Source organism: Antechinus flavipes, chromosome 5 (assembly GCF_016432865.1).
Source record: "Antechinus flavipes isolate AdamAnt ecotype Samford, QLD, Australia chromosome 5, AdamAnt_v2, whole genome shotgun sequence".
Lineage (NCBI taxonomy): Eukaryota > Metazoa > Chordata > Mammalia > Dasyuromorphia > Dasyuridae > Antechinus > Antechinus flavipes.
The window spans coordinates 269,503,224-269,529,901 of NC_067402.1; the positions used below are offsets into that span (position 1 = coordinate 269,503,224).

General features: G+C 39.0%; 1 protein-coding gene across 1 annotated transcript in view; it reads right to left on the minus strand.

The window, feature by feature from the left end:
• HAL (histidine ammonia-lyase) overlaps nucleotides 1–25,765 on the minus strand; it is a 38,579-nt gene extending 12,814 nt beyond the window's left edge. Inside the window, exons 1-14 of the mRNA XM_052001120.1 lie at nucleotides 25,472–25,765; nucleotides 21,745–21,805; nucleotides 21,630–21,657; nucleotides 20,315–20,389; nucleotides 20,148–20,220; nucleotides 19,982–20,048; nucleotides 19,537–19,574; nucleotides 19,310–19,435; nucleotides 16,924–17,063; nucleotides 14,909–14,956; nucleotides 13,458–13,605; nucleotides 10,779–10,874; nucleotides 10,633–10,691; nucleotides 6,757–6,837 (exon numbers count right to left, since the gene is read on the minus strand). Of these exons, the coding sequence (XP_051857080.1) occupies nucleotides 6,757–6,837; nucleotides 10,633–10,691; nucleotides 10,779–10,874; nucleotides 13,458–13,605; nucleotides 14,909–14,956; nucleotides 16,924–17,063; nucleotides 19,310–19,435; nucleotides 19,537–19,574; nucleotides 19,982–20,048; nucleotides 20,148–20,220; nucleotides 20,315–20,389; nucleotides 21,630–21,657; nucleotides 21,745–21,805; nucleotides 25,472–25,718 (1,287 nt within the window). The 5' untranslated portion in view covers nucleotides 25,719–25,765. The remainder of the gene's footprint in view (nucleotides 1–6,756; nucleotides 6,838–10,632; nucleotides 10,692–10,778; nucleotides 10,875–13,457; nucleotides 13,606–14,908; nucleotides 14,957–16,923; nucleotides 17,064–19,309; nucleotides 19,436–19,536; nucleotides 19,575–19,981; nucleotides 20,049–20,147; nucleotides 20,221–20,314; nucleotides 20,390–21,629; nucleotides 21,658–21,744; nucleotides 21,806–25,471) is intronic.
• Nucleotides 25,766–26,678: the final 913 nt, after the last annotated feature.

Genomic DNA, 26,678 nt, shown 5'->3' on the forward strand with positions numbered 1-26,678 from the left:
TAGCTCCCCTTGATCTTCCCTATAGGACCCTGGACAAATCATTGTAACCTTCAAGCCTATTTCTTCATCTGTAAATGGAGATCATAGCATGTAGGTCTAGAATTGGCAGATCTATGCAGATCAAGCTCCTTATTTTATATATGAAGATACTGAAAAGGTAAAAGATTTTCCCAATGTCTCATTGGATTTTTAAGAAAATCAAATGAAATCATGTATATAGAAGCCCTTTCTGACCTAACCTAACCTAAACATTTATTTAAAGTTTCATTAGGCCCTTCTGACCTAAGAATCCAGCTATCATGATTGTTAGTGCCTTTGTAAGACTTTAGGCATTAGAATGTCTTGTTGCTGTATACTTATATTGTATTTAATTTATACTTTAACATATTTAACATGTATTGGTCAATCTGCCATCTGGGGGAGGGGAAAGGGGGAAGGAGGGGAAAAATTGGAACAAAAGGTTTGGCAATTGTCAATGCTGTAAAATTACCTATGCATATAACTTGTAAATAAAAAGCTATTAAAAAATAAAATAAAAAAAGAATGTCTTGTTGCCTTTCTTTATATCCTTAAAACTTAGCTCAGGGTCTGACAGACAGTAAGGACTTAATAAATGACTGCTGACTGACTAACAGACAGGTGAGTTGTTGACCTACATTAGTGAAAGGAGTTACCACACTGAAAGTTCTCTACATGATGAAATCACAGATTCAGAAAATCAATCAATAAACATTTGTTAAATGCCTACTTTGTGCCAGGCACTAAGTGCTAGAAAAAAATACTTGCATGATTCACGGAATTTTTTACTTTTCTTTTTTAGAGGGAAACATTTTTAATAAGCATTTATATGATATCTACTATGTACCAAGCTTTGTGCTAAGCACTTTACAAACATTATCTCCTTTGACAGAAAAAAAGAGAGACCCAAGCCATCATTGTCATTGCTAACAGTCATAAGTTGATACTATTTGCAAAATCTTCCATGCCTAATTTCATAATAGATGTAGGAACAGTGATTTCATTTCATGTTATTTCTCCAGTGGGCACTTGGGGACAAATATCCAATTAAATACCAAGCAAGAGTATTAGAATAATTGCCAGTGCTGCCCCATTCTCAAGGCTGCCCGTTAGCTAATGCATTGCCATTTCCTAGGAACTATGATCTCACACATCTACTTTCCTTCAATTCTGAGAAAAAAATTTCCCTCTGCCACACCAAAGATGGCATGATATAATTGCCAGACTACCCACTTTTTACTTAAGCCTAAAAATACCAAGGCAAAGAGAACAGTAGATATTTTTTAAATCTCAAAAGAATGTTCACTGAATATTTAACAACCACTAAAAAGCCAGGTTGGAGAATTAGCTGTTGCTGGGACTCAGCATCAAGTACTTGGAAATATCAAATGGTTTGACAACAGAAAGGGGTATGGTTTTGTCGATGGAAATAACATGAAACATGAGGCATTGCTATTATACGGCCCTATTTCCTTACCATCTGACTTGTAGCTGAAACCTCTCCCTATGTGTCGGTCTGTTCCAGTAGAACAAGAGATCATTGGGAACGATTATTCTTTTTTTTTTTTTAATTTGTACAACTAAGCATAACGCTTTGTACATAGTAAAGGTCTAATAAACAGATGTTTGTTTCATTTATTTATTCATTCACTCATTTATTCATTCATATGCATACATTTGCACAGATTGCTTCTACTGCCTGGAATTCACATCTTTTTCATTTTGGCTTTTTTGGATTGATAATCTTCTAGAGCTCAGTTCAAGGGTCACCTCCTCCTTGAGGACTTCCTTTCTCACTCCCTGTTCTCCAATCATGAGAGCTCAATTTCTCTTCCAATTTTTCCCCATTTTCTTGTCTGTGTATGTATTATCTATAGTGTATCTATAAATAGATAGCTTTAGATAAGTCAAATTCCTAGATTCCCTAGAGTAAGTTTCTGGTGAGAAGAAGTAATAAGTTAAAAAAAAATATCTTTTCGGTCAGCGTGAAAGAATATACAAACTTTGAGCTTGTCATGTTATAAACTGAGGAATGGGAGAGTGCTAACAACTGGTGAGAATCAGACATGACTTCATAGAGAAGGTGGCCCCAAGGGATTCAGAGGCAAAGATGTAGAGCAAGCTTTGCACATATTTTACATTTACTCATGTTTATATGTTATTTCTACCTAATAGAATGTAAGTTCCTTGGGGGCAAGTTCTGTTTATTTTTGTCTTTGTAGCCAAAATAGCCAGCAAGGCTGGCCCATGTGTCAAGTCCAAGCTTAAAGGAAACTTTAAAAAAGCTCAAAATTTTCTTCATCTGCTCTTTTAATTAGTCAATCAATGTTTTTTAGGTTCCCACCAAGTAAGGCGCAGTGCATAAACAGTACATAAAAACCTAGACATGAAGATATGAAGACCTGATTTCAAATCTGCCCTGAGACACTAGCTGAGTGACCTTGGGCAACTCAATTCACCTTGGTCTGCCTCCCTTTTCTCAGTATTGCTGTGAGGATCAAGTGAAGAAATAATTATAAAGTGCTTAGCATAGTACCCAGTATATAGTAGGTGCTATATAAATGCTTATCTCCTTTTCCTCCTTCCCCTACCATGGGTGGGACACTTGGGACATAAAGGCAAAAATTTAATTGTCTCGTGCCCAAGAAGACTTTATTCTAAAGGGGGAAAATTTATACCCTTATAAGCGCAAAGAAGATGCAAGACAAGACTGGGGTGTTCCCAGGGAAGGCTTCCTCTAAAAGGGTCTTAAAGGGAATCAGAGATTCCAAAAGATAAGGGGCAAAAGAGGAAGAGCATTTTTGGGCAGGAGGGACCACATGCAAAGGAGATGGAGGCGTGTATGTGAGGAACACTGAGAAGACCATTTTGACAGGATGGGAGAACAATTGGAGGGGAGCCATTGGTAATACATTTGGGAAGGCAGATGGGAGCCAGGTGGGATTAGAGTGTAAATACTGAAAGACAGAGCCTGCTTCAATTTCTTTGTCTCCTGCAATGCCTGACATATAGTAGGTACGTAATAAGTGATTATTGACTAATAGCTGTAGAGCCCGTAACTTGGGGCTTCCAGTCTAGCTTAATGGCATGTGAATAATTTGTGCCAATCATCAGCAAAAGTTGGCAATTCTAGCTGCAAAATCAAATGGCATTAAACATTTTCCTCCCTCTTCCTTTCTGGGGGAGGCCCCAGAAGCCCCAGGGAAGGAACATTATAGCAAAGTCTTTCAGGATAATTCATACAGGTGGCGCCTGGCCCTTTGCTAACCTGGGCTGGGAGACTTTAGTCTGTTCTGTATTTTTCCATAAAGACTCACTTGAAAGCAAGAGTGAGAGAAGGTAAGAAATGAAGAGACAGAGAGAAAGAGGGAAGGAGGGAAGAAGAGAGAGAATGTATAAAAGAGAGAAAAAAAGAGACAGAAAAACAGAGCTAAAGAAAGAGAAGAAGGGAAAAAGTAAAGAGAGAAAGGGAGGAGGAAATAGAAACAGAGAAAAGGAGGAAGGGAGGAAGAGAGGGAGATAGAGACAGACAGAGTCAGAGACAGAGAAAGCAGACAGGCAGAGACAAAGACTTACAGAGAAAAAAAAGAGAGGAAGGAGGGAGGAAAGAAAGAAAGAAAGGGAGGAGGACACAGAGAGAAACAGAAAGAAATAGAGCTGGAAAGAGAGGGAGAGAGACAGACAGACAGAGATAGGATGAGGGGGCAGAGATAGACATAGAGAAAGAAAAGAAAAGAAAGAGAGAGAGAAAGAGAGAGAAAGAAAGAAAGAGAGAAAAAGAAAAGAAAGAAAGAAAGAAAGAGAAATAAAGAAAGAGAGAGAAAGAAAGAAAGAAAAGAAAAGAAAAGAAAGAAAGAAAGAAAGGAAGGAAGAAGGAAGAAGGAAGAAGGAAGGAAGGAAGGAAGGAAGGAAGGAAGGAAGGAAGGAAGGAAGGAAGGAAGGAAGGGAGGAGGACACAGGGAGAAACAGAAAGAAATAGAGATGGGAAGAGAGAGAGAGAGACAGACAGACAGAGATAGAGATGAGGGGGTAGAGACAGACACAGAGAAAGAAAAGAAAAGAAAGAGAGAGAGAGAAAGAGAGAAAGAAAGAAAGAGAAATAAAGAAAGAGAGAAAAAGAAAGAAAGAAAATGAAATAAAGAAAGAGGAAGGGAGGGAGGGAGTAGGAAAAGAAAGGGACGAGGAGATAAAGAAAAATAGGGAAAGGGAGGAAGGTAGAGAGGGACACAGAAAGACAGAAAGACAAAGACAGAGAAACAGAAAAGGAATATGGAAATTGGGCTACTCAGGGGCAGCTTTCTTCACAAAACTTGCACTGTTTCCAAAAAAGATTTATGCCAGTCTGACTCCTGACTGACAGTGTTAACTCCTGGGAACCTAAGCCACTGCAGGACATTTTGCAGAATTTCCCTTGCAGTCCTTTTGTGTGTCTAAGATGAAAAATGGTCCCTAGAGCGGAAATTCTAGACCACAGAGGCAAAAAGAGTGCCCTTTTTGTATGAGCATGGAAACTTCCATACAAGCTGAAAACCACCTACGCTTTGAATCAAGTCAAGTCTGTTTCAGAAATCAAGCCTCAGGATAAAACATTGAGTTTAAAAAAAAAATTCTAGCCAGAGAAATCATGTTCAAAATTGGTACTAATGGCCTTTTGTTAAACACATCAGAGAATCCCTGAAAAAAAGAAAAGAAACATTAAATTGATTTGTTCCATGACCAGGCAGCTGCAGACAGAGTCTGGCTATTGTCCTCTTACTAGCTCCAGTCTTCATTCTCGTGACTGCAGATCTTATAATAGCAAGTGTTGGGGCCATCAATCAAGACCCAGAACATAAGTAGGGGAGGGCTAAAGACGCCGGCCCCTTTATATTAGCTCTCACTCATGGCTTTACCATGGTCCTGCTAAACTAGGAGCAATGGGTGAAATCTGGAGGGATGCTGATTCTGGCTTGTGGCAAAGAATAACATTCAAAGCCTTCTCGGGAGATCCTGGCTTGCTTTGGAAAGTAGCTGGTTCAGGGGCAGTAAGGGGGCACAGTGGGCAGTCAGGAGGGTGCTTACCAGCTGTATGACCCCCGGCAAGTCACCTAACCCCAACCGACTTAAAAAAAGGAATCCAGAGGTTTTCCAGTGAAGGAGGAATGGCCACTTGTCAGGGGATATTGTTGGTGGGGAGTAGGGCCCTGAACTAGATGGTCTCTGAGGGTGGAGAGGAAGCTGGCTCAGAGACCCCAAGACCTGCCTCTGTCACATGCAATAGTGTCCCCACGCTATTCTTTAAGAGGAAGTTTCAAAGTGCCCCCTTGCATGAGTAGAAGAAGCTTCTTCATCTGAGGGTTTTCTTTATGGATGAAACCCCATCTTCCATGTTTAGGGGGCACTGTAGCAGAATGGTCTCAGAGCCAGAAAGTTTTGGGTTCAAGAGCCACTTTTGACAAGAAAAACAGTAACCACAATTACTACTATACCGCTACTAGTACTACTACTATTACTATTACTACTGCTACTATTACTATTACTACTAGTACTGCTATTTCTACTACTTCTACTACTATTACTACTAGTAGTAGTAGTAGTACTACAATTACTACTGCTACTATAACTACTATTGCTAGTACTACTACTACTACTGTATTACTGCTACTACTGCTACTATTACTATTACTATGACTATTATTACTACTACTACTACCTCTATCACTATTACTACTACTACTATACTACAATTACTACCACTACTACTATTACTATTACTACTGCTACTACTATTATATTACTACTACTGCTACTATTACTATTAGTACTACTATTATTACTACTAGTACTGCTATTTCTACTACTACAACCACTACAACTACATTAGTACTACTACTACTATATACCACTACTATTATTACTACCACTACTAGTACTACTACTACTATTAGCAGTAGTAGCATTACTATTACTAGTACTGCTATTTCTACTATTGCTACTACAACTACTACTACTATATTACCACTATTACTACTATTATTATTACTAGTAGTACTGCTATTTCTATTACTACTACTACTAGTACTACCACTGCTACTATTACTATTACTAGCATTATTACTACTACCACTACTACTATTATATTACTACTACTGCTACTATTATTACTACTACTAGTACTACTAGTACTGCTATTTCTACTACTACTACAACTACCACTACTACTATTACTATTTTACTAGTACTGCTATTTCTACTACTACTACTACTGCTACTATTACTATTACTAGTATTGTTACTACTAGTATTACTACTACTATTATATTACTACTACTGCTTTTATTACTATTACTACTAGTAGTATTATTTCTATTACTACTACTATTATCATCACCACTATTATTACTACTACCCCTACTATTACTAGCACCACCACTTCCATCACTACTACTACTATTTTTTTTGCTACTACTACTATAACTACTGAAATAGTTAACATGTCTATATCACCTACTACATGCAGGCACTTTCTCGCTTCATCCTCACTACAGCCCTGTGAAGTGGATGCTGTTGTACTCATTTTACAGATGAGGAGACTGAGGCAGACACAGATTTAAGGGGCCTGCCCTGGGTCACATAGCAGCTGCCCCTCTCTCTACCCACTGGGCTGTCATGCCTCATCTATTTTAATCTACAAATCTAAAATATTCATTTTTCCTCAGAGTCAAGACTCCTCAGAGCCAGCAAGTTCTCAAAGGATACAGGATTGTCTGTTGCACTGTTAATCTCGGTCAGGATGATATCCTTCACAAAAGCTATTGTGTCGTTTACCACACCGTGGACCTAGAAGAAACAAAACATGGAATCAGGACTCAAATAGAACTTTTCCCTCTGTCTGGCAACCAAGAGTTCCTGAGGATATTTTAGAGCTCCCTGATGAAAAAAATCAAATCATTAAGCCCAATTATTTCTATATCACATCCCTTGTGTTCTCAATGAAGGGGATGAGGAAGGATGGAGAGAATTTGAAACTAAATTTAAAAAAGGAATCCTGCAAGTTGCTTTTATGTGTTATTGGGGGGAATAAAATAAAAAAGCACCTATTATGGACCCTTGGCTAGGCACTACAAATGCAAAGGGAGAAGCGACAGAATCCCTAGACTGAAGAGGTTTACAGTCTCAGAAGGGTCTTTGGCACATAGACCAAGAAGGCTGAAACGAGGGAGGGAGTAGAGCCAGCCAAAGTGCTTGAGGAAAATTTGGGGGAGAGAAAGGAAAATCTGAGACTTTGCAATGAAATCTAGCCAATGGAAATCATGACATTGCTGCAATTTGAAAATAATTCAATTTACTTTATAAATTCACAAGGATCTTGCCATAACACCAAGATGGAGTCTTCTTTGATCCCACATCTAATACATCATAATATGTCATTATAGATGTGATCATCTTCAAGGTAGGACTCTAATGACAATGTCATTTCCATGCTCAAAAACTGATAATGGCTCCCTCTTGCCCTTAAGTGAACTTCTCAGGATGGCACTGGAAATCCTTTACAATCTGGATCCAGTCTAAAAGTCCAGGCTTATTATATATTCTTCCTCCCTGTGCATTTCATGGTGGAGCCAAACTGGTTACTGGGAATCCCCTATCACAGTATTTCATCTTCTCTCTCCATACTTTTGCCCAGATTTTCCCCTATGTCTGAAAACACTATTCATCTCCATTTTAAGAAAGCATGGTATTCTTCCAGACTCATTTGATGTACCCATTCCAGGGTGAAAACTCTTCCAGTTCTCCCTAACTCTCCCTCTTAGTGTTCCCTCCCTTCTCAAGTAACCATAGAGATAGTTATCTGTTTTCATGCCCTGTCATCTCTAGTTATATCTCTTCTCATAATTTGCTTAATTAATGTTTGTTCACTGACTGACTCTCCTAATGGAATGTAAGCTCTTTTGAGGGCAAGAATTCTTTCTCCTCTCTTTGTGTGTGAATGTCTCCCTTTCTCAACTTTCCTTGTTTCCACCCTTTCTTCTCTTTTTTCTTTCCTTCTTTCTTCCTCCTTTTTTCTTTCTCTTCCTCCTCCTCTTTCTTCCTTCTTTCTTCCTTCCTTTCCCTCATTTTTCTCCCTTCCTCTCTTTTTTCTTTCTTCCTTTATATGTTTCTCTTTCTTCTTCCTTCCCACTCTTCCTTTTTTCTTTGCTTCCTTTCTCCCTCCTTTTTTCTTTCTCTTTTTCTCTTTCTTCCTATTTCTTTTTTCCCTGTCTCTCACTTGTTTCCTTCCTTCCTTCTTTTTTTCCTTACTTCCCCTCTCCCTTCTTTCCTATTTTTTTCCTTTCCCCCTCCCTTCTTTCTCTTTCTTCCTTCCATCTTTTTCCTTTCTTCTTTCCTCTCTTTCTCCCTTCTTCCCTCTCTCCCTTTCTTTCTCCCCTCTTCCCTTTCTCCCCCCTCCCTTTCTTCATTCTTTCTTTCTTTTTTCCCCTTTTTTACTTCCTTCCTTCCTTCTTCCTTCCCTCCCTTCTTCTTTCCTTCCTTCCTTCCTTTTTTCTTCCCTCCTTTCTTTCCTCTCTTCCTGGCTCTCTCCTTCCCCACATGTCAGACCCAAGTTTTCTGAACTCTGAAGCCATTTCTATATCCACTGTACCCCATAATGTCTCTTCTTGGCATTAAGCCAGGAATCATTCTTTACAAACATGCATTTGAAAGACAACTGATTTCTATAAAATCTAATGCCTTGAGTTAATGATGGAGTAGAGGTGACTTGGTCCCATTTCTCAACCCATCAAGGAGTTTCTTAGTTAAACTGAATTTTGTGGGCTTGCATGGATTACTTTCATAAAAGAAGATGCCCTATTTAAAACCATCAGTAAGTATCATATGTAACGGGGACAAACTGCAACCATTCCCAATAAGATCAGGAGTGAAACAAGGTTGCCCACTATCACCGTTACTATTTAATATTCTATTAGAAATGTTAGCTTTGGCAATAAGAGTTGAGAAAGAGATTAAAGGAATAAGAATAGGCAATGAGGAAACCAAATTATCACTCTTTGCTGATGATATGATGGTATACTTAGAGATTATGCTAAAAAGTTATTAGAAGCAATCCACACCTTTAGCAAAGTTGCAGGATACAAAATAAACTCACATAAGTCATCAGCATTCTTATATATCACTAACAAAACCCAACAGTTAGAGTTACAAAGAGGAATTCCATTTAAAGTAACTACTGATTGTATAAAATATTTAGGAATCTATCTGCCAAGGGAAAATCAGAAACTTTATGAGCAAAACTACAAAACACTTTCCACACAAATTAAGTCTGATCTAACCAACTGGAAAAATGTTAAATTCTCTTGGATTGGGTGAACAAATATAATAAAGATGACAATACTACATAAAAGAAGATGCCATCCTTGACTTTTCCCCTTTAATCTATTTTATTTTGAAGAATCACCATACCAATCAGATGTCATTAATAGGGAAATGATACATTTGAATTCATAAATGTAAAAGACCAGTCCTTCTCTCCCAGACATTGAAAGATTCCATTCTCTTACTGGGAGGATTAGTCACTTTCTCAATTAGATGGGCAAGGCAATATTTTAATTAGCCTTCGTAGGATTGTGAAAAATGAGGACACACAAACCATCAGAGAAAATCAACCAGTACTCTGCCTTGCAGAGGTATTGAACAAGGAAAAGGAAACATACCTTCACTGTATAAAATGAGAAATATAGACAGAAAAAGTATTTAGGTCAACAAAACCAACCCAATGTTATGAAAGTCAGAGAAAGGAATTATTTCCTATTTAGGGTGCCCATTGTACTTGCCCATGCAAGGATCAATTGAAATAATTGGGGATCTTTTCTGTCTGGGGCTGGGGTTAAGGGCAGGGATTGGGGATAAAGGCTATTATTGCCAAAGAGTTGAAATTTGCAGATGGTATTGGACTTGTTCTTCTGTGTCCCAGAGAACAGAATTAGAACCAGAGGTGATTGATGCAATGAAAAAGAGGCTGGATTTGATATCATTGGATCTGGGTTCAAACCCTGCCTCTGACAACATCCCTGTTGATTTTGGCAAGTCCCCCTCAGTTTCTTCATCTATAAAACAAGGGAGTTGGATTAAATGGCTTTTGAGGTGCCTTCCAAGTCTAAATCTGTTTTCCCAGGCACCAAAAATCCCTTCCAGAACTAAATATATGATTTCACCATTCTTTGACCTCTAAGACTGGGTTTTGATGGCTCCGAATAAGTGTGGATTGCAATTATTTTCTGTTCCAGTCAGAAACTCTGAGGGTCTACCCCTCCCAGAATGATTCTTTTAGGAAGGCTAATTGAATGGGTGTTGTCTCAGACATCCTGATACCTGGGTAGACCTTAGCTTAAGAGGGCAAAGGTCTCCCCTTGAGTTTGGGGCCATTATCAGTCATCTTGATCTATGTCTTGCCACCAGATTTTAATGACTTTGGAAGTATTAGGTTTCAGATGAACCTAAGTAAAATCATCCTAATAATCCGTGTTAGATGCACAAAACAGGTTCCAATTAAATAAAGATGAGGAGGGTCCATTACACAGTATTTTTCTTGCTTTTTCTTCTAGTCACTCTCTTTTTCAGAAAATATGCTAGGTTTACCTGCGGACAGCAGCGCAATGTGTAGGCATCCTGTACTCGGGAACAAAATCTGTGGCTTTCTGGAAGAAGGAAAGAGAGCGTGAGACAGAGGGAGACAGATCCTGATAGGCTGATGTTCCTTGGATATTAGCCACGGCATCTCCCACCTGCTATTTCTGATGGGTGGTGGTCAGAATCCAAGAGGGACCGAAATCGGAAGGCGACTTCAATCTGCCCACGGTGAGGGCGCACAGCGTGGATGTCTGGAATTAAGAAGATAAAACACCCTGAGACTTTCATCTTCTTTCTAAGTGGGAAATGATTTTACTGGGTCGGACTCATTGTTCTTCCTTAGTATAACGAGCTCAGGATGTGGAAATCCTGGGATGAATCCAAGAACTGATGTTCCACAGCCCAGTGACTGTCAGCAGAGCATGTGATCTCTAATTCTCAACTGCAAAACAGGGGTCACAAAATAATGCTTATTGCAGAGAAAGTGCTATCATCACTACAAAGCTGTAGGTAATTGTGAGATGCCATTATTATTTATATTAATATAAATTAAAATTATGTTCTTTGACATCTGCCAAGGGATGCTTTGTGGGCTGATGGGATTATTTCCCCTGAGGTCCCAGAGGTTTCCTTACCAAGGGGTGTATCCAGTGAAACTACACGTCTTCCATGCTTGGAAGGCTGCTCCTCCTTAACTCTGTCTTCTGTTTTCCTTGGATTCCTTCAGGATCCAGCTAAAACCCCCATCTTCCACTGGAAAATTTTCTTAACCTCTTTTCATTCTAGTGCCTTCCCTCTGTTCATCATTTCCTATTTATCTTGCATATAGCTCTTTTTAAAATTCCAGTGCCTTCCCTCTGTTTATAATTTCTTATTTATCTTATATATAGCTCTTTTTAAAATTTCAGTGCTTCCGTCTGTTCATCATTTCCTATTTATCTTGTATATAACTCTTTTTTGGTACATCTTTATTGTTGTCCCCATTAGGTTTTAAGCTCCTCAAGGGGAGGAACTGCATTTTGTCTTTTTGTATTTCCATTACTTAGCACAATGCCTGATACTTAATTAATGTTTATTCATTGATTGACTATCCCTATCCCTATACAAATATGTCTCTGGCAAAAACATGGAAAGATTTAAGGATACCCAACCCCAGCCTTCTTCCGCTAAGGTCTTAGTCAGGTCTCAGTATATATATATTAGGTTGATCCTGAGCTGTCCAAAATAAGTAGGGTCAGCATTGTTCATTTTCCTAGTCACCCAGGATCACAATCTAGGGGTCATCTTCCGCTCTTTTCAATTCTACTTTTACATTTCTTTCATTCACTATTCACAGGACCATCTCTCATATCCACACCTTCTTCTCTCTCCTTGCAGAACCACCAAGCCAGTTCAGGTCTCATCACTTTTTGCCAAGCCTATTGCATCAATCTCTAACTGGCCTTCCTGTCTCCAGCCTCTCCCTTCTATAGTCCATCTTCATGCGAGTGCCATATTGATATTCCTGTCATAGGTCTACCCCTGCCATTCCCTGCTCAAGAAATTCAGGCAACCCCGTACTACCTCTGGATAAAACACAAAGTCCTTTGGTTGGCTCCAGTCCCATCATCCCAGGCTCACACTTCCAGATGTTAGCAGAGTGAGTCCCCATGCTCTTGCCTCTTAGAATTCGAAAGATTTCTTCTAAAAACTTTGAGGAAGTTTTTTGGATGGGCTATCCCCAGCCCTGGGATGCCCAGTGTTCTCACCTAGGGATAGAATCCCTAGCTTTCTTCATAATTTCATCACAAGCTCTTTCTCCTAAATGAGTGCTCCTTGATCTCTCCAACTGCTTGTGCATCTCCCTTACATACACAAAAAATTACTTTGAAAACACTTTATATATCCGTAATAAGGCGTATCAGATTATGAAGGGTAGGTCTTTGTATCCCCAGCATCTACCATATTCCATGCCTGGAGCATAGTAGATGGATTTACTAGTGCTTGTTGTTTAATCAGTTGATTGATATTGTATCTCCCAGGAGAATACAAGCTCCTAAGGGCAAGTACAGTTTGGATTTTTGCCTTTATACACTCTGCCCCTTCCCTTGGACATAGCAGATACTTAATAAAAGCTTATTGCAATGAATGATGGGAAGGACATTTTTGCAGATGAAACCTTTTACTAATGTATCAAGAATCCATAGTAAGCAAATTCTAACCCCCTCTGAATAAACTGATCACCAGCAAGAGGGCTAAGGAGAAATGCTGGGGGAGGTAGAATTCCTCAAGGGGATCATTGGTCATTCCAACTATTCTCTATCCAGAAATGCTTACCTCCTCATAAGAGGAAAAAATCTCCCTGTTTTTGACCTGATTGTACAAAGAAATAATTTTTTTCACCATTCTTAAGCTCATCAGATAGAAGGATCATAGGCTGTAGGGCTTGATGAAGGAGTAATGTAACATATAAGAGTCAGTCATTCAGTCCAATTCTTTCATTTTCTCAGATGAGGAAATATAATGAAGTAATTTGTCCAGAGCAGCCATAGAGTCACAAATGTAGAGATTTTAAAAATGGATTTTTGATTCACTACCCCAATCCCTTTATTTTATAGATGAGGAAACTAAGGCCCAACAAGATTACATGGTGTGGCCATGGTCGCACAGATAATAAGGTGGTAGTGCCCAATCCCCTGGCTCCGATTTGAGCATGTGTTGACCAAAAAAACATATTTACCCAAAATATCCCCTTCATGAATTGATATACTTTGGTCCCAATGCTTTCTCCATCACTAATCCCTGAATAATTCCTGTTGGCTGGCCCAACTCTAAGAGAAGGCACTGGTACCAACCTGTATCGAAGGCTTTGGTGGTGCCCTTCAGCACCTCCAAGGTCAAAGCAGCCACGATGTCAGCTTGTCTCGCGATGGCACTCGCTCTTTCCACAGCTTCACAGCCCAGGGATGTGATCATTTGGGTCCCGTTGATGAGGGCCAGACCCTTGGGAGGGAGATACATGAGCCAATTGTTCTAAGCAGTGTGATATTGAGTGCAAAGTTTGAAGTTGGGGGGTCCTAGGTTCAAATTCATTTTCTGTCTGTGTACTTTGGGCAAATTAAATAACTTGCTGGGTCTTTCTCATCTAAAAAATGAAGGGGTTGACTATTTCACTTCCAAGATCCTTTCCAATTCTGAGTCAATGCTCACTTTATTTCATCTATTTTTTCTACCAGATTCTTTACTTTTGATTCAGCATAGAACTATCAACTAGTTATAGAATTTTTTTGGTCTATTGGTCATGTCAAATTCTTTGTGACCCCATTTATGATTTTCTTGGAGTGGTTTGCCATTTCCTTTTCTAGCTCACTTTATACATGAGGAAACAGGGTTAAGTGACTTGCCTGGAGTCACATTATCTAAGTCAGATACGAACTCAGGTTCTCCTGATCCCCTGTGCTACATAGCTACATAGAATACCTGTACTGAAATCCAATTCTAACTCTTCCTAGTTGGGTGATCTTGCTCACATCATTAAATGTCTTTGATCTTCCTTCCTTCCTTCTTCCTTCCTTCCTTCCTTCCTTCCTTCCTTCCTTCCTTCCTTCCTTCCTTCCTTCCTTTCTTTCTTTCTTCTTTCTTTCTTTCTTTCTTTCTTCTTTCTTTCTTTTTTCTTTCTTTCTTTCTTTCTTTCTTTCTTTCTTTCTTTCTTTCTCTCTCTCTGTCTTCCTCCCTCCTTCCCTCCTCCTTTCATTACTCCCTTTCTTTCCTTCTTTATAGCTTTTTATTTTCAAAATATATGCAAAGATAGTTTTCAATATTCATCCTTTCAAAACCTTGTATTCCAAATTTTCTCCTTCCCTTCCTTCCTCTCCCCTCCCCTAGGTAGCAAGTAATCCAATATAGGTTAAACATGTGCGATTCTTTTAAACATATTTCCACATTTATCATGCTGCACAAGAAAAATCAGATCAAAAAGGAAAAAAAGAATATATCTCAATTTACTTATCTGTAAAGCAAGGGAATTTGATTCCATTTTCTCTTTGATCCTTCCCCTCTCTAGATCATAAGATTCATAAGATCTTGATTTGGGTCCCTATTCTGATACTTAATAGAGTGAGAGCTATACTAATAGCAAGCTGGCTTTGATAGAATGTTTGCAAAGCGTCTTACAGATTTTATTTCATTTTATCCTCACAACCCCCCAGGAAGCTACTGTTATTCCCATTTTAGAAGTATGACGGGAGTAGGAGGTGAGCTTATAAATTGATAATTTTCTCTAAGTGGTGGCTTTAAAATACATTACCTCTTTGGGCTTCAAAGTGACTGGTTTCAATCCATGGGCTTCTAGGACCTGTGGAGTGATTGACAAAATGTAAGAGGATTTCAGAAAGAAAATAAAGCCTGATTCCGTATCCACATGTATACTGGTAAAGATACCTTTCAGGTATCAGGGGACCTGTTTGGATTCACGTATCTGGTTTACCCTTTCTCCAACCCATCCTGTCTTTGGTTTTTGTTTTTGTTCTGTTCTTTTCAGTCATGTCCAATTCTTTATGACCTTATTTTGGATTTTCTTGGCAAAAATACTGGAGTGGTTTACCATTTCTTTCTCCAACTCACTTTACAGATGCAGAAACTGAGGCAAACAGTTTTGAACTCATGAAGATTCCAAACCGAGTTTTCTATACATAGCGCTCCCTATAAATACTTGTTGGCCAATTAACTGTTCACTTTATTGCATTAAACACCAAAGTCATAACTAACACTTTTTCTGCCTGGGGAAAATAAAATATAACAACCTACCAACTTTTAAATATAAATCAGATGGAAGAAAACAGAGACATAGCCTCTAGAATTCAATGATACTAATCAATGATTAGATGAGGGAGAGATGTTGACCTGGGAAGCAAGATCATAAGGAAATTTATTTAGTAGCTTCTTGTTTTCTCTAATTATTGCTTCATTTCTAAGTTGATCCTGTTCAATTCAGTTAGTTCTATGATGCTAAAGGTATTTCAGCATCCTCTAATTTTTAGCATCTTGGACCAAAAGTCTGATCACTTTGCTCTAGTTATGATTCTGTCAAGTGCCTAGCATATATATAAAGTGTCCAAAGAATACTTGGTGATTTTTGAAGACATAATTATGGTATCATATCCAAAAAGGATCCAGACAAAGAAGAGGCCCCAAATCTTTTTCTTTGAGTGGGGAACATAAGTAGAAGTAGCATAAAGCTACAAAATAAGGTGTGGTTTAAAGGAACGAAATGAATGCTAAAATCAGTTGCTAAAACTAAGACTTATCCAGGAAACATGATAATTCTCTTCAAATATCTGAAAACTGTTATATGGAGAAGAAATTAGGGTGTTTTGTTTTGTTTTGTTTTTTTGCTTAGAAGAAACTAGGAGCAATGGGAAGGTACAGGGATTTTAATCCAAAGTAAAAAAAGTACTTCCTACAATTAGAACTGTTTAGAGGAGGCTGTTTCTTAACTGTGTTTCAAGGGCTGCCTTGTGAATTACTGGGTTTCCTGCCACTAAAGATCTTTAAACAAAAGAAAGATAACCACTTGTGGGTGATTTTGTAAAGAGAATTTTCACTGGGTGTGGATTGGATTAGATGGCCTTGGAGGCCCCTTTCTGCTTTAAAATTCTGAGTTTTCAGAATTGTTCAGGGAACAACTATCCAAGTGGAAACTGCTCAAACCTTGAGTACTTCTTTTTTTTCTAAATTAAATTTTACTAGCAATTATTAAGCACCTGTTCAGAAATGACAGGTCCTCTATGAGGTCCCTTGTTCTAAAATTCTAGGCATTCAAAATTTATTAGGAACCAATTATCTACCCTGTAGATAGCTACAGGTCAGCTTCTCTTCTTTCTAAAATAATTTTCTTGAGTTAAAATGTGGTCTCAGACACTCACTAGTATGAGTATGGGAAAGTCATTTAACACTGTTTGCCTCAGTTTCCTTGTATGTAAAATAACCTAGAGAAGGAAATGGCAAACCATTCTAGTATCTTTGACAAAAAAATCCCAAATGGGGTCACAAGGAATCAGACACGACTTAACAACAGCAGCAGACATAAAAGTCATAAGATCATCAATTTAAAATTGGAAGGAACCTTAGAACCCCTTAAGTAGGATTAGAATCTAGGACCTCCTTACTCTAACTATGTCTGAGTCCCTGGCATAGCATTATAATTCTACAGGAGGTAGCTGCTAAAACAATTTAAATTCCCCACCAGGATTCAATCATGGGCCTTAGAGGGGCATCTTGAATTAAGCCAGGCAAGCCATGTGAGCCCCAGAGAGTCCTTACATATTTGGCGTCAGCCCAGCCACTCTTTGGAGACCACATCTTCCCTTCTCCTATAAGGCCCAGTGCAAGGTGAGAAAGTGGGGCCAGGTCTCCACTAGCTCCGACTGTTCCTTTCTCTGGAACGTAGGGCAGGCAAGATGCTAAGAGAGACAGAGAGAAATCGTTTACCATTAGCGCACATGGGACAAACAGGCTTTTAACCACATGGTTCCTGATGGAGAGAGACCCTCCCTTCTGTCTTGCATACCTTAAGGAACTAAATACATGTGAACTATCATTATCAGTTTTACAAAGTAAGCTTTAAATATTAAAATTTTAGTCCTCACAATCCTAGAACTTCTTCGTTTTTATAGCTGAGGAAACTGGGGATCAGGGATATTTAGGGATTAGCCCATAGATCACCCTGATAGTGATGATCAGAAGTGGGATTTGAATTGAGGCTGTCTATACTTCAAATCCAGCACTTTTTCTATTATTCCATCAACAGGATTTGGAGCCAGTTGTCTTCCCATCTACGTAGGAAACTTCCAAAATAGAATAAGAATCTTATTTCCAAATTTTCAGAGTTTGGGTGAATCAAACTGACCAATAATAAAAATAAAAAGCAAGGTTATAGTTCTGAAAAATATTGTACAGATTGCTGCATTGAAGTTAAAAAAATCTGGGTTCAGACCCTTTTCTATCACTTACTATATATGTGACTTTGGAAAAATCATTTTATCTCTCTAAGACTTAATTATCTCATCTGTAAAAATCAGGGATTAGATTACATGGCCTCTGAGATCCTTTCCAGGACTAAATCTGGGATCATTCCATTTCTGTAGGTCTCAATTTCCTTTTCTGTAACATGGAAGCTAGATGACCTTTGGAGTCTCTTTTAGATCTGGAAACCTATGGTTCTCAAAAACCATGTTTTAGAAGGAACCTTGACAAGTTGGAATACAACCAAAGGAAAGAAATTAGAATAGAGGAGGAACTTGAAATTATATTCTATGGGTATTGGTTGGAAGTGTGGGAATGTTTAGCCTGGAGAAGAATGGAGTGGGAGGGGATCGTGATAACATTTCAAGTATCTGAAGGCTCTTGTGTAAAAGAAGGACTTAGTCTTATTAATAAATTTAGGGTGGATGTCAGGAAAAACTTCCCAATAATTAGAATTATCTCAGACTGTAGAAGGTTAATCCAGGAGGTACAGAGAAGTTCAGCATGGGGGTTTTTATGTGATGGTTAAATAATCAGTCAACTTGTCAGGTTATTTCCAATTCTAGTCCTTAAGAGGACTAAAGTTCTAATATGTTAAGCTTATGTAATTTGTAGAAGGAATTTGTGTTTTAGGTAAAGATTGAGTGGGATTAGTTACTGAAGCTTAGCGTTAGAGCTAGTAGGGACTTCAGAGGCTTCTATGCTATGCTTTTTATGTTACAGAAAGTGAAACCCCAGAGAAGTGATTTCCTCAAATGTATAGATAATAAGTGGAATAGTCAGGAGTTGAACTGTGGTTCATTGATTCTGAATTTAGTATTTTTCCCCTATACCCCTGTCTTTTTTGGAGGAGAATTCCTGCTAAATTCTGAGATTCCATGATTCTATAATCTCTCCAAGTAGTGAAAGGAACATTGACCAATGGTACAACTGCCAATGGCTGAATCAGATGCAGAACAGAGATAGTATAGCTGAAATCCTACAAAATGAGATACGGAAAGGAACTGATTCTGCAGCCTCATTATGTGGGAGTCATTCAATATTGCTTCACAATAGAATCTCCCCAATGCAAGTACAAAGTATTTTCTATGCAAAGGAAGCAGCTCTGTTATTTTATGCTAGTCAGTAATTCCCTCTCTGGTATTCAGTTTCCCCATCTGTAAAACAAGGGGGTTGTTCCGGATAGTCTCTGAGGTACCTTTCAGCTTTAGCTCTACAATACTGGGACTATGGGGTCTAAAGTTTTAATATTTAAAGCTGATGTAACTTGTTCTTATCTTTTTAAAACTGATAAAATAATAGTTCAGATGTATTTAGTTCCTTAATGTATGCAAGGCAATATGTAATTTGATTATCTGAATGATTCTTGTTGCTGAAGGAAGGTGCTATTATTCCCATTTTAGAGATGAACATTTAGAGATGGGGCTTTGTCCAGGATCACAGAACCAGTTGTAATCTGAGGTGGAATTCAAATCCAAGTATTCCTGACTCTGTATTTTATAGAAAAGTTTCTATAATAGAACCCCATCTCCAGTAACATTCATCTTCCTCGTGTCCCTTTCCCTCCTCCTGTCTCAATCACTTTTGATCTTCTTCCCGTCCTTCCTGTATCATCCCATTGACTAGCCTGATAATATTCTATTTTGTATTAAACTTCTAGCCAACAGAAGATCCAGGGTATTACCATTAAACATTTCAATCACTTGTTTGAGAGTTTCCAGGGAAATTCCACTGTATCCTTTGGCTAAGACATTGATTCTCAAAGCCATGAGCATCCGGCATCTCTCTGGGATCAGTGGTTTCCCAACACCTATGAGGACATCAACAGAATAAATATTTTGTCTTCTCTATCAACCCCAATCTTTCTGTCACTTAAAGAAAAAACAGAAGTTTCAAGTAATTTCTCACTACCTGAGGAATGGGAACGCACTAAATTGAACTGGAGTTCCCTAGGAGAAGAGAGAGAAAAAAAGAAAAAGAAAGATAAGCTCTTTTAAAACTCTAATCTGGGTTCATCATTTAACAATTTCCACCAAAATTATAGAAATTGATCAACAAGCATTTGCTAAGCATTTATGTACCAGGCACTGTGCTAAATGTTTTTCAACTATTATCTCATTATATCTTCACATCAATTCAGTAGGTAATTTCCATTATTATTATCTTTATTTTAAAGATGAAAAAATTGAGACAGATGAACAGCTACTAAGTACTTGTGGCAAGATTTGAACTCATTTCCTCTTGACTCCAAATCCATTACTCAATCTAATATGCTATCAAATGATCTAGGAGCATTATGAAATGAATTCACAAATAACCTGAGTAAATGACTCAGAAAAAAATGTCTCCCACCTACTTTAGCTTATCAGGGGGGATGACAGTATTGGCAAATTTTCCAAATCCAGTAGTGATTCCATAGACAACTGAAAAGGGAAAAAAATGTAGTGTAGGTTAACCATAGATAATAATTTTCTTAAAAAAAAAACTTTATAAGACCTCAAGACCCAAAGGAGAATGGCTACCAGTTTTCTCTCTCACGATACTTTCGATAACCTCTCTGGAGTCTTGCACTCGCTTCTCAGCCTCTGGAGTAAGCTAGGAAACAGTAGTTAAAGAGCTGGATTGGGATATTTTCCCAAGGCAAGGTAATGGTGATCTCAGAGTGTCTTCCACTACCCAATATATTTACCTTGATTTTGTAGAGCCCTTTTCCTAAATTGACCAAATCCTCAGTTGTCAGACTGTCTCCATCTAAGGCGATATACTGGTCAAAAGAAGCAGATTTTAGTAAGGGAAGAACTCAATGGGTATATTACAAGTAAGCAAGTTGAGGTGGTAGTGCTTCCCCCCCAAAGTCAATACAATCTTGGGCTTTTTAGGAGGCAATAATTTCTGGAATAAGGAGATGATCACACGTAGAGGATTATAGGATTATAGGACCTTAAGGTGAACATTGATGAAAGTTGGACAGTATATAGAGAAGAGCAAATGAAATGAAGAAAGACCTTTCCCATATAAGCATAGGGCATTGGAATAAGTTAAATTTCATTATGATGACTAATACAGTAATATATTTTGCATGATTGAATATATATAACCCATATCAAGTTGCTATTTGTTTCAGGGAGTGGAAGGAGAGGGAGAGAGAGAAAAAACAATTTGGAACTTAAAATGAAAAAAAAAAATGAATGTTTAAAATGGTCTATGTAACTAGGGGGAAAGAAAAAGGAAATAAAGACCAAAAATAATGAAGAAATAAAGAGAGAAATTTCATTGTGAGCATTTATATCTTGGAAATCAGCAAATTATGAATTGAAACTTGATTTCTTATCTTGTTGATTATCTAGACTAAAGTGATGGAGAAAATGTTGCTAACGCAATCAAAATTTCAGTTTACTTTACATACATTTTGTTTTCAGAGAGGTGGTAGTTAAATATTTACCAGCACACCCCTGCATTTAAGTGTTGTGGAATCAAGGCTATTTAGCTTGAAGAAGAAGGAAGGGAAGGACATGAAAACTGTTTTCAAGTGTTCCAAGGGTCATCACATGGGAAGAGGGATTAGATTTGTTCCATTTGACCTCAAGGGACAGAATTAGGAGCTGTAGGTAGATACTGGCCAATAGGTCAATTCAGGTGTAAAAACCTCTTCTGCAATGAAAATCATGTATAGGTGGAATGGTTTCCTTCTCACTGAAATTCTGCAAATAAAGACTGAAAAACAACTTAATAGATATGTTAGGGTTCCTAATATGGGTTTTACTCTATGGCCACTGAGGTCCCTTCCAGAGCTAAAATTCTGCTATTTGGTTTTCTTGGCAAAGATGCTAGAGTTTATTTTACAGAGGAGGGTACTGAGACAGACAGGGTAAAGTGACTTGTCCAGGGTCACACAGCTAGAAGCGTTTAAGGCTGGATTTGAACTCAGGAGTATGAATCTTCTTGATTCCAGGCCCAGTGCCTAGTGGACCCCTCCTACCAGAAAGATGTTGCTTAAATCCTACCTTGTCGGGTTCCCGGTATTTGCTGTATCTGGAAAAAGCTTGTTAAAGGAAACACGAAGGATATAGAGCAATGATGTTTTTGCAGAAAGATAAGACGATGCTTGGAAAAGGATACAGATAAAATCCTTCGGGCTGAGATGGAATGAAGTCTGGAGACATCACGTCACCTTCTATCACTGAAATGAGAATTCTCATGAGTCTTAAAGAGTAAAGTCAAAAACCCCTCCAATCTTACCGTTAAAATAAGGCAAGGCCGTGATACAGTACATTTCTCAACTGAATCAATATAATAGAAACTGTGACTGCACTTTGTTTTCCCCTAAAACAAAGGTGTTTGCTGAAATAATAGAGTGTGAACCTTAACAAACTCCCTACTGGGGGTTCACTCTCCCACAAAAAAGGCCCGGTAACAGTGGGAAGACTAATAGAAAGGAACATGTTTATTGAACACAGATGGCCATAACACTTCACATTTCCAGGCTGCAGGGCCCAATGTCTAATCAAATAGTATAATGTGCCACTTGAAAAACAGCATTTTTGCAAACTTTAAAACAGGATGTAAATGATAGTTGTTGCTGTTGTTGTTTTTGTTATTATTATTTTCTCTTCACATGGCGTCTTTATGTTGTTCCCCTTGAGCCCAGGTGGCCCAGGTTGCTTAGCTTGCATCACAGGTACGGCTCCTCTCCCTGCCTCCTCCCCAACTTTTCAGTCTGTTTACACCTTATACCCCATGTCCTTTTGGTCCAGTCTGACCTCAGTCTTCTTGCTGTCTCTCCCACAAGATACTCCCAGCTCATGATTATGAGCATGTTTCCTGTCTCTCTCCCAGGCCGGAAATGTTCCCCCTCCTTGTCTCTGCTTCCCAGCTTCCCTGACTTCCTTCAAGTCCCAGCTAAATCCCACCTTCAGAAAGTCTTTCTTGATAGCCCCCTTCATTCTATTAAACATTTCTCTCCTCTCTCAGTATCTCTATGTTTCTTTCTCTGTCTTTTTTGTGACTTTTTCTCTTTCTCCCTTTGTCTTTATCTCTGTATACATCTATCTCCATCCATCCATCTATTTATCTATCTATCCATCTTTCTATTTATCTGTCTTTCTTTATCTATGTCTTGTTTTATCTCTATCTATCTATCTATTTATGTGTCTTATCTTTGTGTCTGTCTATTTGTCTGAATCTCTATCTGTGTGTCTATCATCTATCTATCTATGGGTCCACCTATCTGTCAGTCTTTCTATTTATCTATTTGTCTATCTCTCTATGTACCATCTCTATTTGTCTGATTCTGTCTGTGTGTCTATCACCTATGTGTCTATCTGTCTGTCTTTATATTTATCTATGTCTATCTTCCTATCATCTATCTCTGTGTGTGTCTATCTATCTGTCTGTCTGTTTGTTTGATCTATCTGTCTGTCTGGTCTCATCTATCTATATCTATCTATTTGTCTGTCTGTGTCCTCTCTCTCTCTCTCTGTCTCTGTCTTTGTCTCTCTCTCTCTCTCTCTCTCTCTCTCTGTCTCTGTCTCTCTCTCTCTGTCTCTCTGTCTCTCTCTCTCTGTCTCTGTCTCTGTCTCTCTCTCTCTCTCTCTCTCTCTGTCTCTGTCTCTGTCTCTGTCTCTCTCTGTCTCTGTGTCTGTCTGTCTGTCTCTCTCTCTCTCTCTCTCTTTCTCTATCTCTTTCTCTCTCTGTCTCTGTCTCTCTAATCTATCTAGTATGTACATTGCCTATCATTAGGCTGTATGTTCCCTAAAAGCAGAGACTGCCTTGGTCTCTTTTTGCATACTCAGGGCTTAGTAATGTGCCTGGCACATAGTAGGCACTTCACAAATATTTATCGACAGACTGCAGCTCAATTCTCAACTCCTAGGACCCTCTTTAGGCTCAGATGCATTTTTTGCAAAAGCACAGATTCTAATTAATAGCCAAAATGTTTATACAAATGGAAGGCAGGTCCACGAATGACAAAAATCAATAACAGTATTGGGGGACAAATTATCAGAGGATTGCAAAGTTAAAAGGGAATTTAGAGATCACCTTGTCCAACTCCCCTATTCTAAAGATGAGAAAAAGATAGGTCAAGTAATTGATCAAAGTCATCAAGATAATATTTGAGGCAGGATTTGAATCCAGGTCCCTTGATCTCAGTGCCAGCATTCTTTCTGCCATACTAGGATGCTTCTCGGTGAATAGTCGACTCAGCCCCCAGCTCTGCCAGTCACTACCTTTGTGGGAAAGTCTGTCTCCATTTCTTTAGGCCTCAATTTTTATTGCTTAAAATGAGGAAGTTGTACTAGATGGCTTCTAAAATCTATGATCCCTATTGCAGAGATGTGAGTAGTTAAAAGGACAGAAAGAGATGTGTGTGTATTGAAAAGGTATCATTATATATATATATATGTAATATGTAATTATATATATTTACATGTTAAGTATAGGTATATTATGTATAGGTATTATATGCTATACAAGTAATTATATGTGTATTGTATATGTTTATGTATATGTATTATATATTATATCTGTAAAATATAATTAAACCATCAGTAAACTTTTATTAAGCTCCTGTTGTGTGCCAGCATGGTGTTAAACACAAATTACTCAATATGTATTTAACACTGTGCTTGGTACATAAATAGGTGTTTAGTAACTGTTTATTGATTATACACATTATTAAGGGCATTTTTCTTTATTCTAAAGGACAACTGAATCTGAAGGGGGCAGGACAAGGGGACTCTGGGCATTTTTCTTTACTATAAAGGACAGTCGAATTTGAGGAGGGTAGGATAAAGGGACTCTGGGCATTTTTCTTTACTCTAAAGGACAGTTGAATCTGAAGGGGGCAGGGCAAGGGAACTATGGGCATTTTTCTTTACTATAAAGGAAAGTTGAATCTGAGGAGGGCAGGACAAGGGGACTCTGGGCATTTTTTCTTTACTATAAAGGACAGTCGAATTTGAGGAGGGCAGGATAAAGGGACTCTGGGCATTTTTCTTTACTCTAAAGGACAGTTGAATCTGAAGGGGGCAGGGTAAGGGAACTATGGGCATTTTTCTTTACTATAAAGGAAAGTTGAATCTGAAGGGGGCAGGGCAAGGGAACTATGGGCATTTTTCTTTACTATAAAGGACAGTTGAATCTGAGGAGGGCAGGACAAGGGGACTCTGGGCATTTTTCTTTACTATAAAGGAAAGTTGAATCTGAAGGGGGCAGGACAAGGGGACTCTGGGCATTTTTCTTTACTATAAAGGAAAGTTGAATCTAAGGAGGGCAGGACAAGGGGACTCTGGGCATTTTTTTTTACTCTAAAGGAAAGTTGAATCTGAGGAGCCATGGGCAAGGGGACTATACCCAGAAATGACCATGAACTACACACAAAAGACATCAATAATACATTTTTAAAAAGAAAGAGAAAGTAAAAGGCAAAAAGTGTTAAGGCATAGTGGATGAGACTTAAAATACTTCTTTAAATAAAAAATAAAATAGATTTCTTCCCTTTGGCCAGCTCTTTTCCCAAGAACCATCAATTAAGCAATAACATCTGACCTTCAGAAGCCTCTACTCTAAAGAAATCTGCAAAATAAGGGAATTGGGCCCGACAATTCTTAATGGTCTCGCATTGTCTCTGAGACCCAGCTTCTTTATAAAGTTAGGAGGCTGGAAGATAGCCAGCCTCTAAGTCAGCGTCCTCATCTGTTAAAGGATGAGGCTGGGCTGGGTGACCCATCGGGTCCCTTCCACCCTGGGCCAATGATCCTGTTATCTCCCAGACTCTGAAGGATGTGCTGGTAGCCGCTCCCCCCTCTCTCCACGGGCGGTCTCTCCCTGCTCAGGCCCCACTTACCGACTTCCACAAACTCGTTGTCCTCCAAGGCGACTTCGAGCAGGTCGTCGTGGTCCAGCAGGCCCAGCCCCTTACATCTCCGCATGTAGAACTTCACGCCATCCACCGAGGCAAAGCCTCCGTTATCGGGCTTGTTCTTCACGTACCTCCTCAGGGCTTCCCGGCCCAGCCACAGCACCGTGAGGCCTTCGCCCTGGCAGGGCACGGCCAGCCACTCCCCCCGGACGTGGACCGTGTATCTGGGCATCTTCTCTCTCCCGGAGGCCGTCACCTCTGCCCAGGAGGACCGAGACAGGGATTATGTGCCTCTGCGAAGGCTATGACCTGCCAGTCAGCCCTGGAGAGGCGGGGGCCAATCAGAGAGACCGTTCTCTTGCCTTTCAGGTTGATTAGGCCACCAGCGCTCCATCCACTCCCCAATTGGGTCAGGAGACACACCTCCTTATCTAGGCTGGAGGCGAAAGAACTAGAGGCTGAGGTGTTATCTCCCTCTAGAAATGTTTTAACCCAGGACGGACCAAATGAGGGGGCTGGGTAATATTTGAAGGGAAGGAATTGATTTTTTTAAAAAAAGAAGCCCTCTCTCACTCTGCCCTTTGCTCTATACCGTGCAATCAAAGCCTGCCTGATCTAAGCAAGAGAGGGGACCCCAGGCTTCCGAGGTGATTCAGTGAATGAGCTACCACCGGAAAGAAATAAGAGTATTTGGGGTTTTAAAAAAGAATATTTTATATTATAGTATTGTGCAATGAGAAATGAGGAGCAGGTCGAATCAGAAAAACCCGGAAAGTCTTTTATGTCAACTGATACAGGGTGAAGGGAGAAGAACCAGGGTAACATTGTACATGGTAAAAGCAACGATGGAGAACCGTGAATGGCCTAAGTATTCTCAGCAATACAATGATCGAGACAATTCCAAACGTCTCATGATGAAAAATGTGATCCACCTCTAGAGGGAAAAAACTGAGCAAAGAACAGAAGCATGCTTTCTCTTTTCCTTTCTTTATTTCTTTCCTTTGCTTTTCTTCTTCTTTCTTCCTCTCCTTCCTTCTTTCCTCCCTCCCTCTCTCTTCCTTTCTCTTTTTCTTTCCTTTCTTTCTTTTTCAGCAATATAATGATCTAAGACAATCCCAAAGGAATCATGATGAAAAAAATAATTTGCTTCCAGAGAACTGAATATAGACTAAAGTAGGCTATTTTTTCTCCC